Consider the following 16,452-nt stretch of genomic DNA (forward strand, 5'->3'; position numbering starts at 1 on the left):
GTATTTAAATTTTTGTAAAAAAAAGAAAATACAAAAAGCTGACAAATTTCATCAAAGTTTACAGAATGACCACACAAAATATATTGATAAAAAAATGTAAATGTAGAGACATAGATAGCATATTTCATTAGTCATTTGAGTTATAAACATTTATTAGTCTTAAGATAAGATATAGCTATCATAATATTTTTATTTTAGAACGTTTTATAAAGTATTATGTAAACAGGAAGATCTCCCGCGGCCATTATGGGGTTAATACTCAATTTGCCAGGCCACTTTCTACCAGGTGTCACGCAACGACAAGAATCATCTGAAAGATCTAAGCCGTAGCTTTCTGCTGCAAGAAGAATGAATGCTCTACCTATTATGGTTTTTATATTAGATAGTTTTAAACCTGATCATGTAAACAACAACCGCCTGTTTAAAGGGTTAAAACAGATAAGCACAATATAAAGAGCGTGATAAAAGCTTAACAAGTGGAACCTCACTCATTTCAGAGACACTGTTAAGCTCTTTAATGTATAATGTTCAATTGAAAGTTGGGACACCCTTTTCATCACAGTGACTTTGCATTTAGGATATCTTTGAATGTCGGACCTGTGGTTTGCTCGAGTCCCTCTGCTGCTGTACCGAGTGTGCACGGGTGTGTCACAAAGGACATGACTGCAAGTAAGTCTTAGTTTTGAATGTGGCCTTATTTAATCTTTGGAAAGGAATTTCACTGGTAAAATTGCTTTTCATAATCTTTATTTCACAGTACGTCTTATGCATGATCATAAATTTGCTCCTGTTCTTTCCCAGGCTGAAGAGGACCTCTCCCACAGCATACTGTGACTGTTGGGAGAAATGTAAGTGTAAAACGCTGATCGCCGGTCAGAAGGCTGCTCGCCTGGAACTGCTGTACAGGTTACTCACAACCACCAACCTGGTCACAACACCAAACAGCAGGTAAGACCCTTGTGTGCGAGTAGTATCTTTTGGGCTTCATAGGCAAGTAACTGCCAGTATTTTCAGCAAAACCATCTTTACACTAATATTTTGACACGGAAGATGCTTCATATTGTGCTATTGAGGATGGAGTGATATTTTTGACTGATTTTATTTCCATCTGCAGGGGAGAGCATATATTGCTGTTCCTGGTGCAGACTGTTGCCAGGCAGAGTGTTGAGCACTGTCAGTATAGACCACCACGTATCAGAGAAGACAGAAACCGTAAGGCTGCAAATGCAGAAGGTAGGTTCAGGATCCTTCTCATATATTACCCACTTTTAACCATCAGTACAGACTAATGATTTGCACATTTTACAAACATTCATATGCGATTATTTTTCCACAAACATTTTACGTTACTAACTCTGGCAAAGGCTGGGACTTTTAACATTAACATTATGCCTTCAATGCATCTGATGTCTGAAAACATTATTCTTCTTTCCTGTCTTTCAGACTCTGATATGCCAGACCATGACCTAGAACCTCCTCGCTTTGCTCAGCTGGCTCTGGAGAGGGTCCTGCAGGACTGGAATGCCCTCAAGTCCATGATCATGTTTGGCTCTCAGGAGAATAAAGACCCGTGAGTATTACAGCAAAATGGCACACCCAGCATTAAAATGTCGTAATTAGAGCTTGGCAGAGTGCGCTTTAGTATGTGGTGCTCAGAGAACTAAAATAAATGTGACACAAATATTTAGGGTTCCTTATTTTCCTGTTTGTCCCAGACTTAGTGCCAGCAGCAGAATTGCCCACCTCTTGCCTGAAGAGCAGGTCTACTTGAATCAGCAGAGTGGCACCATTCGCCTTGACTGTTTCACTCACTGCCTCATTGTCAAGTGTGCTCCTGACATCACTGTAAGTCCAGTTAGTCTGTCTGCATCAGGGACAAGACTATTGTTTTCCTCCTCTGCTTCTTTATTCAATACACACAATGTTCAGGATCTCCATTTCTGAGTAATTCTTGCTTTGGAAAACACAAAATGATTCCACCTTAATATTACTAGTGTTAATGCATTTTCTTCCGCTTTTATTGCTGTTAACACATGTGTGCACTTGTAAGTATTTATTTCTTTTGTTCTTCTGTATTAGTTTATAGACACCCTACTGGGTACACTAGTAAAGGAACTGCAGAACAAATACACTCCTGGCCGGAGAGAGGAGGCAATCAATGTCACCAGGAGGTTCCTGCGCTCTGTTGCCCGAGTATTTGTCATCCTCAGTGTGGAGATGGCCTCATCCAAGAAGAAAAAGTAAGACATCAGAGCATTAATGTTTTCAATTGAAGTTTCACACACAGCCTCCAGGAGTTAAGTGTAATTTAAGTTACCTGAGCCCAATTCTACCACACAACACAATGGGATGACAAAATGACATCAGTTTGACATGCAAACTGAATGCTGATTCTGACGTTTCTCAATTTTTTTCCTTCATAAAGCAACTTCATCCCTCAACCCATTGGGAAATGTCGTCGAGTTTTCCAGGCTCTACTACCATACGCTGTCGAGGAGCTGTGCAATGTAGCAGAGTCTCTGATTGTTCCGGTGCGAATGGGTATAGCAAGACCTACTGCTCCTTTCACTCTGGCCAGCACCAGTATTGATGCTGTTCAGGGCAGCGAGGAGCTCTTCTCTGTTGAACCTCTGCCTCCAAGACCCTCACCTGACCAATCCAGCAGGTCAGTTCATTTTTGTGCCTTTATTTTCCTGTCATATGGACTTTCATGGTACTGTTTACCTATTCGTTTCCACTATGTTATGGAAGATTAAAATGTGCTTATGTTGTTGTTAGTTGGATATGTTCCCAATGTGCCAAAGCCAAAATCTCTATCTTTGTCATTCACTAGATTTTGACTTGGAGAGAATAAAATGGGAACAGAAGATGGTTGATTTTTCTTAATCACTAGGTATAATGACTTCTGGTCCTGTGCTTCATTTTTTTCCAGCTCCAGCCAGACAGCTGCCTCTTACATCATCAGGAACCCCCAGCCTCGGCGCAGCAGCCAGTCTCAGCCTGTCAGAGGAAGAGACGAGGAGCAGGATGATATTGTATCAGCAGATGTGGAAGAGGTGGGGAGCCTCATTATAAAATCATTAAGGCCATAATGAACTTTGCATACAAGTGAATCCATGTATATTGGTGACTAGTTTCAAAGTATGTATGATGCTGCCTAGAGCCCACGCTGTAATTTACACTGCAAGATTTCACTGAGATTTGGATAAATATTTAATTTTTCATTTGATTTAGTCCTATCCCTGTATCATGTTAAGTGAGAATGGGAATAACTCTGTCCTGCCTGAAAGTTTCTCTCTCTTAGGATGTGCTTTGTTTATCTTTTAGGTGGAAGTTGTAGAGGGAGTAGCCGGCGAGGAAGACCATCATGATGACCAAGAGGAACAGGGAGAGGAAAATGCTGAGGCAGAAGGGCAGCATGATGAGCACGACGAGGATGGTGAGACACACCCTGCTTATTATAGGAATGAAAGGGAATTAAAGGCACTCTAGTTGTTTTGCAAATAATGACTTGAATCTTAAACCCCACCCAACAGTGAGTGAAGCATCTGTTTGTCTTTGCTTCCTATTTTAGGGAGTGACATGGAGCTGGATCTGCTGGCTGCAGCTGAAACCGAGAGTGACAGTGAAAGTAACCACAGCAATCAGGATAATGCTAGCGGCCGCCGGAGTGTCGTCACAGCAGCCACTGCTGGCTCTGAAGCAGGTTGGTCAACAGCTGTTTTTAATCTTTACGTTTAGAATTAATTTTCTATTTTCTTTTAAATCTCTTTCATATCACATTCTCCTCAAGTTTTTGGTGGAAATGCGGCCCCCTTTCTTATTGACCTCCTTAAATTGAAATCTTTCCAGATCTTAAGGCTCCAACTGCTTCCTAAATAGATTTTGCATTTCTGTCTTGCTGCACTGTGGTGTATTTTTTTCCTTGAATTGCAGACTAATGCAGTCCTCACAAAATCATTGGTGCTTAACAGTCAGCATTTTGGATTGTGGGGATTTATGTTTGGAGAGCTAATGATACAGAAGACAAAATGGTCCCTGGCTGAATACCCAATGTATTTCATTTGCAGGCAGTAGGGTGTCCTTGGCATTTCCTATTTTTGGTATGAGCTCCTCTTTACTTCAATGCATATACAGATGTCAGGGCAAGAGTGAATTTGCAAAGTGCATACACAGTTTCCTGCTGAGAGTTCCTTCAGTTCGTCCCTTTCTCACATTTCACTTTTATTATGTCTATCATTTTTAACTGTCTCTCATCACACGTGTAGCCTGTCGTTCTTCCACCATCATAACAAACTAATCAACCTGTAGCTTTTCCAAATGATGTGGTGTTTTTCCTCCTTGGTCATCTAAACTATCTATTTCTTACTAATGATGGTGTTGTTTCATTTCCACTTAGAATATTCAGTTCAATTGAGACCTGCTGTTCTTTCTTTCTAAAGAATTTCCAATGATCCTTAAAATTCAGAAAATGAAGTCCTGTTCTTTAGCAATAGTTGATCAAAAGAGAGTGCAGCTGTTGTTTTGACTTGAAACCTCAGTGCTTTCACCATCATATTAGTGTTGTTTGGCCTTGTAGTGGTGTGATTCACTAACCCGCACTCCTGCCTGGATAAATCTGATGTAAAAGACAAAAGAAAAGGGAGGTGAAATTAACACACAAGCCATTTAACTTCTTCTCTGTTATCTTTTTTTCTTCATTCCATATCCTCCTCCTCTTCCTCTCTAAAGGTGCCAGCAGTGTCCCTGCCTTCTTTTCAGAGGATGATTCCCAGTCCAATGACTCCAGTGACTCCGACAGCAGCAGCAGCCAGAGTGACGATGTCGACCAGGAGACGTTCCTGTTGGATGAGCCGCTGGAAAGGACAACAAGCTCTTCCCATGCCAACAGTGCTGCCCAGGCTCCTCGCTCCATGCAGTGGGCTGTTAGAAATACCCCCAGTCAGAGGGCCACTGGAAGTGCTCCCTCCAGCTCCTCAACACCGGCTGGTCAGTGAAGCTTTGTCTGTTAGAGGGATTTTATTGTAAACTGTCTGTTTGTGGTTCCCAATGACTGTCCCAAAATTGTTTTATTGACAGTACCTTATGATCTTCGTCTTTTTTACAGCAAGCTCCACAGGCCTGATATATATTGACCCCACCAACCTGCGTCGCTCCAGTGCTATCAGCTCTAGTGCTGCTGCAGCGGCAGCGGCTCTGGAGGCCAGCAACTCCAGCAGCTATCTTACATCTGCCAGCAGCCTTGCCCGGGCCTACAGCATTGTCATCAGGCAGATCTCAGACCTCATGAGTCTGATTCCCAAGTACAACCACCTAGTCTACTCACAGTACCCTGCTGCTGTAAAGCTCTCATACCAGGATGCTGTCAGCCTGCAGGTAAGATAGACTGCCATTGTGTGGTGACCAAAAACACTCCACTACCCTGCCAAGGCACCAAGATACTGCAATTTTCTGAAACAATGATAAGTTATAATATGTAAGATTTTTTTGTAGTAGTTAATTGTCTTTTATGTTCCTATCCATCACAGAGTGAGTTGAAACAATGTGGATTGATCATGTGACCCACTAATAAAAGTACTTGTTGCCTGTCTGTGGAGACATTCCCTCTCTAGATGTAAATAAGCCGCCATGTTAGTGACCAGCTGATAGCGGTTGGTCTGCTGGTGAAGCTTGTCACTGTGGGTTATGCTGCGTTCACTTGTAATCTGGAACTTCCAACTTCTGAGTCAAACTTTCTGTGTTGGTGTGTGTGTGCTGAAGAGGGTAACACACAGGGGACAGACTGGCCATAATTTTATTGAGTAAAATGTGTTCTAAAAACCCCAGTTTCTTGCATTTTGACTGGCAAATAATGTCTGTGTACTATCTTACATAATAACATAATCCCATCCTATACATTTACAGTATGTAGGATGAATTTTAGGATCTGGTGTTTAGAGCCTACCCCACACCTACTGTTGTTCTCAATCAAAACAGTCACTGTTCCCCTTTTAAGGATTTATTTTTTTCACAACAAAACTGTTTCCTTACAAAAATGTAATTAAATCCTTGTTCCCATTCTGTTAATGATCAGTCCTGCTGTGGAGAACAGGCTCTCCGCTGTCACAGAGGTGGCAGGGATTAGCAGCTGCTGCAACAGACACAACGCTTAGTTTTTTGTCTCTGTGCCTGTTGGTCTTCCACCACTCCAGTGGGTTTTTCTGAGAACTAATGCATGGCTCACTGCAACAAGCTTCTAGCTCATAGATAACCATATTTTATTAAGTCCTCCTGAAGAGTCTGTTCAGTGCCTCAGTCCTTGTGACCCCGAGCTTTCCCCCTCCATAAACGTCTGGGCCTTTCACTGTAAGATGGTGAGGCAAAGAGCCGGTTCCAAAAATGGAAGGTGTTTATGTCTCGGGTCAAGCACAGAAACAAGATGTGCTGCACGCGCACAAATAACACTTGAGTGCCCTTGTTTACCAATGGAGTTAATTTGAATCGAAGACTACTCAAGGATTCAATCACTCACGTCCATCCCTAGACAGTTGAGCATTGGAAAGCCTAAAGATTCACCTTCAGAATGTTAATATGGAACCCTGCCAAATCCCATTCCTGTTTAATATGTAATTGAATTGTGTTGTATCCACCATATTTGGCAGTGGCTAAACATTACCATATTTTTTAATAAACATCTGATCTGTCTCGTGAGTTATAAAAGAGTGAAATGTTTATGATTTGTTGGACCAGAATTATGTTGAAGAAAAGCTGATTCCCACCTGGAACTGGATGGTGTCGATCATGGATTCTACCGAGGCTCAGTTGCGATATGGCTCAGCTCTGTCCTCTGCTGGAGACCCGGGTCACCCCAGTCACCCTCTTCACGCCTCTCAACACTCAGCGCGCAGGGAACGTATGACAGCCAGGGAGGAGGCCACCCTCCGAACCATGGAAGGACGCAGGTAAAAAAACGTTATTTGTAATTCTTCCTTGTCACATTTGAGTTTGCACAGTTGACTGTTTGGTGATAAATCGTTGTGGGACAACAGCTTGAGAGACTTGAGACAGCCATAATATAACAAGGAGACTTGAGACAACCACAGAAAAGATCAGGAAGGCCCCCTCAATACACATGAAACTCTTTACAGCCCCTATCCAAGTTCGGTCCGACTGCTTTCCCAAAATAGTTTGGTCCACACATTGTTTTGAATTGGTAACTCCATATTTATGCATTCCTGCATTAGTGACATTTGCCGTGATCTTATTTGTTTTTTATGTGTTTTGTGTTGTTTCAGGAGAGCAGCAACCCTGCTGACAGCTCGCCAGGGCATGATGTCGGCGCGGGGCGACTTCCTGAACTATGCCTTATCACTGATGCGCTCCCACAATGATGAACACTCTGATGTGCTTCCTGTGCTGGACGTGTGCTCACTGAAACACGTGGCCTACGTTTTCCAGGCTCTTATTTACTGGATCAAGGCCATGAACCAGCAGACCACCTTGGACACCCCACAGATAGACCGAAAAAGGTGTAATTTGAGAATTAATCTTAGCTGTAGCAGAACTGTATGGTTGCAACTAAAAAGAGGAAAAATCCAATGTCCTATGTTTTTTTTAATTGGCATTTATTGGATTTGTGGTTGTTGATTGAAATTTGTGTCACAAGACAATTGAATTATCTGTATAGAATTGTATATGAGATAACATCATTTTGTCTTTTATAATGCTTGGCAAAATAAACGGCAAGAACAATGGTGGTTAGGGCACCTGATTAACAGTGGCTTTAAATGAAACTCCTTTTTGACTGCTAATAACTATTTTAAACTTTTATTTGTAGGAACCGAGAGATTTTAGAACTGGGTTTGGACAATGAGGATTCTGAACATGAGAACGATGAAGACACCAATCAAAGTAAGCCAGATAACTAATATCTACTAGGCAGTGAGTCATAAATGTCAAAGATCTGCTTGGTCATTTTAATGTGTGTGCTGACCAATTTGTTTCTGTTTCAACTCAGGTTCAACACTGCAGGACAAGGATGACGACCCGGTCCCAGCTGAAACGGGTCAGAACCACCCCTTCTTCCGTCGCTCTGACTCCATGACCTTTCTGGGCTGCATCCCACCCAACCCCTTTGATGTTCCTCTGGCTGAGGCCATTCCTCTGGCAGACCAGCCCCACCTCCTGCAGGTCAGAATTGCCGCTCAGTCTTTTGGTCTCAAGAGTTCCCTAAAAAATCACTGAGTAAAGATGGAGGGGTTAAAGATGCATGGTCCGGGGCATCCGGTGGAACAGTGGTTAGAGCAGTTGCCCCATGTAAAGAGTATTAAGGTCCCCGAGGCAGTGGCCGCGGGTGCGACTCCAACAAGCGGCACTTTGCTGCCTGTCCTACAAAATAAAGGCTAGAAAAAGCGCCAAAAAAATAATCTTAAAAAAAAAAAAAACACCATGCCATCCATTGACAGCTGACATGCATGTCTCAATGGTCCTGGCAACACTGGCAAGAGAGATAAGAAGGTAATTTGCTGCCTTTTTTGTGACCCGGTCTGCGATTTCAGACAGAGCAAGGTATATTTATACCTCTGATTTAGCACCCTAATGTGACTGCTCGGACCCTACACATATCGTCGGCTCGAGTCCATGCAAATAGAGTTGATGCGGCTTGGTGGCACAGGCGTGACTTTGGTGCAGGTGGTGATGACGTGAAGTGTTGAGCGACCCACAGCCGGGAGTTTTAAAACAGGAAACAGCTGATCACAGAGAGGAGAGACAGCAAAATATCGACCGTCGTGATGAGCAACTAGAAAGTTGATGCTGACCGTCTTACCAGAGAAAGTCGTGACTTATCAGATCACGGGGCTAACTTCTTCAGACACAAATGTTGTATGTCACTGTACGCCCAACTTTGTGCTTCATGTCACATGTTTACGTCTTTTGGGAAAGAAGGAGACTTACGCCTCAGTTTGCCTTTGCCTGGACGCAATTGTGATGCATTTTCTATATAAGAATGACTACAGTTATCTGTGAATAGATCTGTAGCCAAGTAAGGCAAAGCCAAGTCCTGTTTTATATCAGTAAGACTACGGTGTTGTTACCACAACATATAAAAGACTAAGCATTAAAAAAAACCCGCACTACAGTTTCAAACAGATCTTTTCAACCAATTCTGACATATTCTAAAAGAAAAAAAGAAAATTCAAAATTGGTCTCAGTTTGTACAGATTCTGCCTTTAAGTCTGAAAGGGTGCAATGTGAGCTCTGCAGTAACATCTTGACATTATGATACCAAATAAACTAATCAAATGATATCTATCAGTCAGTCTGTGCCTTGTCCCTTGCAATAGTATGTTTGTTGGGCAGAGCCAGTGGAAACTTTGTGATAGATCACAAAGCTAACAGAACACTACACCAACACATCAGACAAAGAATAAAACTATTAGCTAGATTGACGACACATTTACCACAATATTATATAATGGCCAGTGTCTTTGGCTTCAAACTATTTTTGTTTCTTCTGCAACAGCCTAATGCCCGGAAGGAGGACCTCTTCGGTCGTCCCTCTCAGGGTTTGTACTCCTCCTCCTACATGGCAACCAAAGGCCTGGCTGAGGCAAGCATGGACAGGAACTGCCTGGAGGTAAACATGGGCTCCTCTCTACCCTCCCCCTCTCAGGTATACCACCCCTCTTCACTGGACAAACATGCTGGCAGCTCTGTTCTAATATCCACACATGACAAACCCCATGAAAGTATTGAAGGAACTACATTTTTAAATAGAAATCTGTAAAAACTATCCAGGATTCATTATTTCCTCCTGATTATTTCCAGTGGCATTTAAAAGCTTTGGAATTAATGGACAGCAAGAAATGATGGATATTTTGGGAAGTCTTTTTGCTTCTGCTGGATTCAAGTATGGATATTGGAACACAGCCTGTGGTCTGTGTCTCATTTCCATATTTACATTCTTTCATCATCAAACTGTCAACATCAAAGATGTCTGTTTGCATTACTAAACTGTGAACCCCACTGAAACAGATCCTGCCCACTAAGATGTCTTACTCAGCCAACCTGAAGAATGTGATGAGTATGGAAACTGGCCAGCGGAGCAGCGAGAACCAGTCACTAGCAGAGCAGGAGCTGGAGGCTTCAAAACCAGGCCCTTCACCCCATGACCTCGCTGCCCAGCTGAAGAGCAGCCTGCTTGCTGAGATTGGCCTCACTGAGAGTGATGGACCTCCTCTTCCATCATTCAGGTACCAAACACTAATCTGTGCTTTGTGATGCTGGCTTAGCTAAAGTGGAGAGTGATTTCCCTTCAGGTATAATACAATTATTTCAATTCAATACAATGTGAGGCTAGACTGTTTTTACGGGAATATATACAGTATATTTTACATGAAAATCCATTATCTTATACAAATTGTAATACTGGGCAGAACAGTCAACAGTGAATCTAGTCAGAATGAAGGACTTTCAGATCTGATCAAAGCCTAACCCTGAAGAAAACCTAAAATCTTTTAATATACTATAATTTAGTTTTATATGCTAATAAAATGCAATTACAGCAACACAATTTGTGCCACTTTGTCTGCCCAGACCTCACTGTAGTTTCATGGGGATGATGATCTCACATGACATGCTACTAGGCCGCTGGCGTTTGTCACTGGAGCTCTTTGGTCGTGTCTTCATGGAGGATGTCGGAGCTGAGCCTGGATCGGTACATTTCTATTTATTATTTATTAACAAGTTAAAGTAGCAATTATCTCTAAGTCACCCCTCTTTGTATACTTGTACACATGCTTTTAACTCCCAAATTATTTGTTTTAACTCGAAAACGTATTAATAGATATTGCAATGAACTTTAATGCCAATATAAAAATTCTACCATAATCTCTCTGTTTGGGATGAAGGTGCTTGAAAGCAGTGTCATAATGATTATGTCGTTTCTATTGTTTATCCCAGATCCTCACAGAGCTAGGCGGCTTTGAGGTAAAGGAATCCAAGTTCCGTCGGGAGATGGAGAAGCTGAGGAACCTGCAGTCCCGTGACCTGGCCCTGGAGGTGGACCGAGATCGAGACCAGCTAATACAGCAGACAATGCGTCAGCTAAATACACACTTTGGCAGGCGCTGCACAACCACACCCATGGCTGTGCACCGAGTAAAGGTCACCTTCAAAGATGAGCCGGGCGAGGGCAGCGGCGTGGCCCGCAGCTTCTACACGGCCATCGCCCTGGCCCTCCTCTCCAACGATAAGCTGCCCAATCTGGACTGTGTTCAAAGTGTCAGCAAGGGCATGCAGGCCAGCAGTACGTGTCATCACGATTACAATTCAAGTATGACAATACATAGAAACTATACTGTATTATAGAACTCATTCATTGTTACATTCAGTGGTACTTTTGTGATGCTTCAAGCAGTTATCACATGAGTAAAATGATTTGTTTTACATAAGAAATTTACCCTCAGTGGGGAGCTTGTTCTATTCAATGTGTGTGTGTTTCTATCTGTAGATCTAATGCAGCGCTTGAGAAACAGAGACCGGGAAAGAGAGAGGAGGAGTGGAGGGCTTCGAGCAGGATCTCGTAGAGACCGGGACAGGTAAACTCCAACTTAATACGTATATTCCTCTTTTAAAATCCACAAAATAGTTTTTGCTGTGCGACTGAGACTAATCTGTGTTTTGTGTTCTACAGAGACTCAAGGAGGCAGCTGTCCATAGACACCAGGCCTTTCAGGCCTTCGTCAGAGGGAAACCCCAGTGATGAGCCCGACCCCCTGCCTGCACACAGACAAGCCCTGGGTGAAAGGCTCTACCCTCGTGTTCACGCAATGCAACCGGTAATGAATGATCTGTATCTGTCACAGCTCTGAGATACCAAAACAGCTTCTCTTTATCAACTTAAGAACAGGTCGACATATTTGCATGAAACTGGCCATGCACATTCAGCAAGATGAAGAGATCCATAGATTCTGGGGATTATAATACCTTTATTAACTGTCACCAAGCCATAGCAATTTACATATGAGTGGAATCATACTGACTACTCCACTACATAACTATATGTATGTCTGACTTGGAACAATGGCAGATTTCACTGTATTTAGACCAGCTGTGTGTTTGTCTCATCAGGCGTTTGCCAGTAAAATCACAGGCATGTTGCTGGAGCTGTCTCCTGCCCAGTTGCTGCTGCTGCTGGCTAGTGAGGATTCTCTCAGAGCCAGAGTGGAGGAGGCCATGGAGCTTCTCATTGCACATGGAAGGTGACTATCTGTTCAACATAATGACATACTGTCCTGCTCTCATTGCATATGACACTAAAGTGCTAAGCGAGTAGTCTGAATAATTTCAAAACTAAGTTATCACAGAATTTCCGTGCATCGTGAAGTTTTAGAAACCAACTTTAACCCTCTGGTCTCTGTCTCCTCCAGGGAAAATGGTGCCGACAGTATATTGGACCTGGGTCTTTTGGAGACTCCAGAGAAAGCACAAGTAAACACAACATCTCTGTTTCCACTCTATATTGTCCCAACATGCACATCTGTTGGAAATAATCAGGGCTTTGGCATGCAAACTAATACTTGTCCATAGAAATAAAATGAGGTGAACGCCTCAGTACAGTATAAGCCTTCTAAACAGTTTCTTCTGTTTTGTGTGGTTGTAGCAGCAGGAGAATCGTAAGCGTCATGGTTCAACCCGCAGCGTGGTCGACATGGAGCTGGACGACCCTGACGATGGGGACGACAATGCTCCTCTTTTCTACCAGCCTGGCAAAAGAGGCTTCTACTCTCCTCGGCCCGGCAAAAATACAGAAGCCAGGCTCAACTGCTTCCGTAATATTGGCAGGTAATTAATTGTCCTTTATTGGTCCAACGTGAAGGGAGTTAGATTCAATTAGCTTGGTAAAAATCTTCATAGGAGAACTACGTGAGGGAAAATGAGTCAAATACTTAACAAAGCAGGGAACCATAAATGAAATGTTGTATTTTCTCTACAGAATACTGGGGTTATGTCTGCTTCAGAATGAACTCTGTCCAATCACGTTGAACAGACATGTCATCAAAGTGCTGCTTGGGAGGAAGGTAAGAGAAAATACGTTTTTGTAATATATATTTGCACCTACAGTAAATCCCTGCCACATGATGTCTGTGCTTTTCACAACAAAGTTACTAAATGTCCTTGTCTTTGTTACTGCAGGTGAACTGGCATGACTTTGCGTTCTTTGACCCGGTCATGTATGAGAGCCTGCGGCAGCTGATCCGTCATTCTCAAGCTGGTGAAGCAGACGCAGTATTTGCTGCCATGGACCTTGCCTTTGCCATTGACCTCTGCAAAGAGGAAGGGGCTGGACAGGTAAAAGGACTATGCTGTTTTATCAAATGTAGATTATAACACTGTAACAAATGAATACTTGGCTGATGTTGCTCAAAGTAAAAATCTCACTGCATTAAAACAAGACAAAAGTGTGCAACCACCTGAGCATGTTGCCAGAGGCAAGGAAGAGAGCATTATTTTAAAAAAAGTAGAATTTGAAATAAATCTAGCACAAAGTTATCTGGTCCATGCAGCAAGGTGTTTTACTGAAATTTGCAAACTGAATCAATTCAATTCAATTCAAAAAACTTTATTTGTCCCCGGGGGGCAATTCAGGGCACACAGAGCAGCAAATAACGACAGTGCAATTATACAAAAACATTTTAACCTAACACAAGAATAAAGTGTAAAAGAAGAGTTAGTGTCAGGATGTTAGTGTGTTAGTGTGTGAATTACTAGAATGAATCCAGTGCTAATGTCACCCAGAACACAGTTAACAGTTTCTGCAGATAAGGATCTGAAAAATGTGCTGAACCCAAAAAACCTCAACATGTTTTTGATCTGATCTATATCTATACACAGTTTACGGTCCAGCTGTGCTTATTCAGTGAATGCTCATACAAAGTCTAAATATCAGTAATCTAAATCAACCGTTGGGATTGTTTCAGTTGTATACATTATTTGCATCACACCACATTGAGGTTCAGATTTTGAATACTGAAATATGTTTGTGCCATGGAGTTTGTTTGATGTCTTCTTCTTCCTGGTTCAGGTGGAGCTTCTGTCTGGTGGGGTCAACATGCCAGTAACTCCTCTCAATGTGTACGAGTACGTGAGGAAGTATGCTGAGCACAGAATGCTGGTGGTGGCTGAGCAGCCTCTCCATGTAAGTACTTTTTTTTTGAAAAGGTTGCATTTCTCAAAAAGTCAGATGTTCAGTGTTCTACCAAACCTCAATTGGAAGTGTGTTGGTTTGTCAGAACACAGACAAATGTTTTGTCAGTCACCAAAATATGTCTTCACACCAGTTATGATGTGTGTCTTTGTAGGCAATGAGGAAGGGTTTGCTCGATGTGCTTCCTAAGAACGCCCTGGAGGACCTGACAGCTGAGGACTTCAGGCTGCTGGTCAATGGCTGTGGAGAAGTCAATGTCCAGATGCTCATTAGCTTCACTTCCTTCAACGACGAATCTGGTATGCTGCTCTGTCTGGATCTTCACAGCTCTGTATCTGCTTCTGTCATTTTTCCTGTCTGATCTCTGTTTCCTGCATTAATCCAGGAATGAAAGATTTACCGTTGTGCATTTTAGTAAATACTTATACTTCATCCAACAGGGGAAAATGCAGACAAGCTACTGCAGTTTAAACGCTGGTTTTGGTCTATAGTGGAGAAGATGAGCATGACTGAGAGGCAAGATCTGGTAAGTCACTTCTCCTCATAATCCTTCAGCAGGGGGATTCTCCGGGGCTCTTCAGGGGCAGTTCAGTGTTTAGCATCCACAGTAATTGTTTGTACATTACATGGGGCTTGCATAAATGATAAAAAAATTTAGCTTGCATTCTCCATGAGCTCTGCAATGCTGAGGAACATGTCACAGTGAAAACAACAATCTTACACAGAACCCTTACTACAGTCTGTAACAGTTGCACCTATTGAAGCTGTACACTCAAAATGGTTAAATTAAGAGCAACATCGGAGCAGTTAAGGTGAGTTCAGACCATTAATACAACAATTTATCGATTACAATAATAGCACGGGTTTCATCATCGATTGATGGGTCTATGTTATGATGCACAGCAAAATACTTGTTATACTCCAATGTCTCTCCAACCTCATGGGAAAACGCACAATTATTTTGGAGCTCAAAGGTCAAGGTCACTTTGTCTCCAAACCCATTTTTGGACTTAACTCATCAGTTTCTACTCTAATTCTGACATCTCACACAAATGTCTAATAGGATAAAATGATGAAGTGATGACATTTTATATGCAAAAGGTCAACTTCACACATCATAATATTTCTGTCCATTATTCAGCTCTATAACTCTGGAACAGAAGGGGAGACATTTGGTTGGATACGGAATTGATGACCCTCTCTTCTTGTTGCCCATTTTTTCCAACTTATCCCAGTAGTCAAACAAAAGTTTATCAAATAAAATGGATGGAACTAGCACATGTGGCTAATGATATTCCTTGTCCTCAGGTGTACTTCTGGACCTCCAGCCCTTCTCTGCCAGCCAGTGAGGAGGGCTTCCAGCCCATGCCCTCCATTACCATCCGGCCCCCAGACGACCAGCACCTCCCCACAGCCAATACCTGCATCTCACGTCTCTACGTGCCACTCTATTCTTCAAAACAGATACTCAAACAGAAACTCCTGCTAGCCATTAAGACCAAGAATTTTGGTTTTGTGTAGAGGTTCGACAGTAAAGAGTTTAAAAAAGGAAAAAAATAAAAACATGTTTACTGTTGTGTAATATTTACCTAGCTCCATTTTTGTAGATTTATTTTTTGTCTATACAATTTTATGAAATTCGACATACTGTCGCTATCTCCCCAGGCGGTAATATTTGTTTGTGTTGTGAACGCAAACAGCTTATTTTTATTTCAATTTTTCTTTTTTTTCTTTTCTTTTGTGTTAATGAAGAAGAGGTATACAGTCCAGAACATTCCTGCATTGGCACTGTAAAACATAAAGCCCTGCTCTATTGGTTTAAACGTTTGCTTCCCAGGAATGTGGTTTGACAGAAAGCTGTCTGCCGAAACCCAGCCAAAGATGACAGCAGTAGAAGTATTTAAAAGAAGAAAAGAAGACACACTGTGATTATAAGTTTTTTCCTTCCCTAGAAAAGTACTATCACTGACAGTTCACTGCTGCCTTTGTGGAAAGTCCTTTTTTTTCTTGTACAGGGGGAGTAGGGAATTTCAAAATAAACTTGGATGCAAATAACTTTGGTCTGGATTTTTTTTTTCTCTGTGCTTTACGATAAGAGTAGTAGGGAATTCATGTTACGTTAGAGTGAGAGGAGGCTGCTTACAGTACCTGTGACAAAGTTTTGACTGGTGATGGGAATTACGGCTCTTTGAAAGGAACAGAGCCATGAAATCCAGCAGAGAGCCGTTGAAAAGAGCGGCTCAAAATTATTTTTTTAATACTCT

At 42.2% G+C, this 16,452-nt stretch overlaps 1 protein-coding gene across 8 annotated transcripts in view; it reads left to right on the plus strand.

Moving 5' to 3' along the window:
- The window catches only part of ubr5 (ubiquitin protein ligase E3 component n-recognin 5), a 37,897-nt gene extending 21,665 nt beyond the window's left edge, over positions 1-16,232 (plus strand). For 2 of the 8 annotated variants that reach the window (XM_083918277.1, XM_083918279.1), the window contains exons 28-58: positions 578-669; positions 802-948; positions 1,115-1,233; positions 1,444-1,570; positions 1,716-1,845; positions 2,080-2,240; positions 2,426-2,665; positions 2,933-3,056; positions 3,328-3,439; positions 3,575-3,706; positions 4,732-4,989; positions 5,108-5,376; positions 6,730-6,941; positions 7,275-7,508; positions 7,817-7,890; positions 7,997-8,169; positions 9,503-9,652; positions 10,015-10,232; positions 10,576-10,696; positions 10,942-11,314; positions 11,492-11,579; positions 11,675-11,819; positions 12,112-12,242; positions 12,411-12,471; positions 12,644-12,825; positions 12,977-13,061; positions 13,177-13,332; positions 14,066-14,179; positions 14,343-14,487; positions 14,629-14,714; positions 15,497-16,232. In XM_083918277.1, coding sequence (XP_083774403.1) covers positions 578-669; positions 802-948; positions 1,115-1,233; positions 1,444-1,570; positions 1,716-1,845; positions 2,080-2,240; positions 2,426-2,665; positions 2,933-3,056; positions 3,328-3,439; positions 3,575-3,706; positions 4,732-4,989; positions 5,108-5,376; positions 6,730-6,941; positions 7,275-7,508; positions 7,817-7,890; positions 7,997-8,169; positions 9,503-9,652; positions 10,015-10,232; positions 10,576-10,696; positions 10,942-11,314; positions 11,492-11,579; positions 11,675-11,819; positions 12,112-12,242; positions 12,411-12,471; positions 12,644-12,825; positions 12,977-13,061; positions 13,177-13,332; positions 14,066-14,179; positions 14,343-14,487; positions 14,629-14,714; positions 15,497-15,709 — 4,872 coding nt within the window. In that variant the 3' untranslated portion in view covers positions 15,710-16,232. The remainder of the gene's footprint in view (positions 1-577; positions 670-801; positions 949-1,114; positions 1,234-1,443; positions 1,571-1,715; positions 1,846-2,079; positions 2,241-2,425; positions 2,666-2,932; positions 3,057-3,327; positions 3,440-3,574; positions 3,707-4,731; positions 4,990-5,107; positions 5,377-6,729; positions 6,942-7,274; positions 7,509-7,816; positions 7,891-7,996; positions 8,170-9,502; positions 9,653-10,014; positions 10,233-10,575; positions 10,697-10,941; positions 11,315-11,491; positions 11,580-11,674; positions 11,820-12,111; positions 12,243-12,410; positions 12,472-12,643; positions 12,826-12,976; positions 13,062-13,176; positions 13,333-14,065; positions 14,180-14,342; positions 14,488-14,628; positions 14,715-15,496) is intronic. The other 6 variants (XM_083918278.1, XM_083918280.1, XM_083918281.1 and 3 more) reach the window with 6 other exon arrangements.
- The last annotated feature ends 220 nt before the right edge of the window (positions 16,233-16,452 follow it).

Source organism: Echiichthys vipera (assembly GCF_963691815.1).
Source record: "Echiichthys vipera genome assembly, chromosome: 8".
Taxonomy (NCBI): domain Eukaryota; kingdom Metazoa; phylum Chordata; class Actinopteri; order Perciformes; family Trachinidae; genus Echiichthys; species Echiichthys vipera.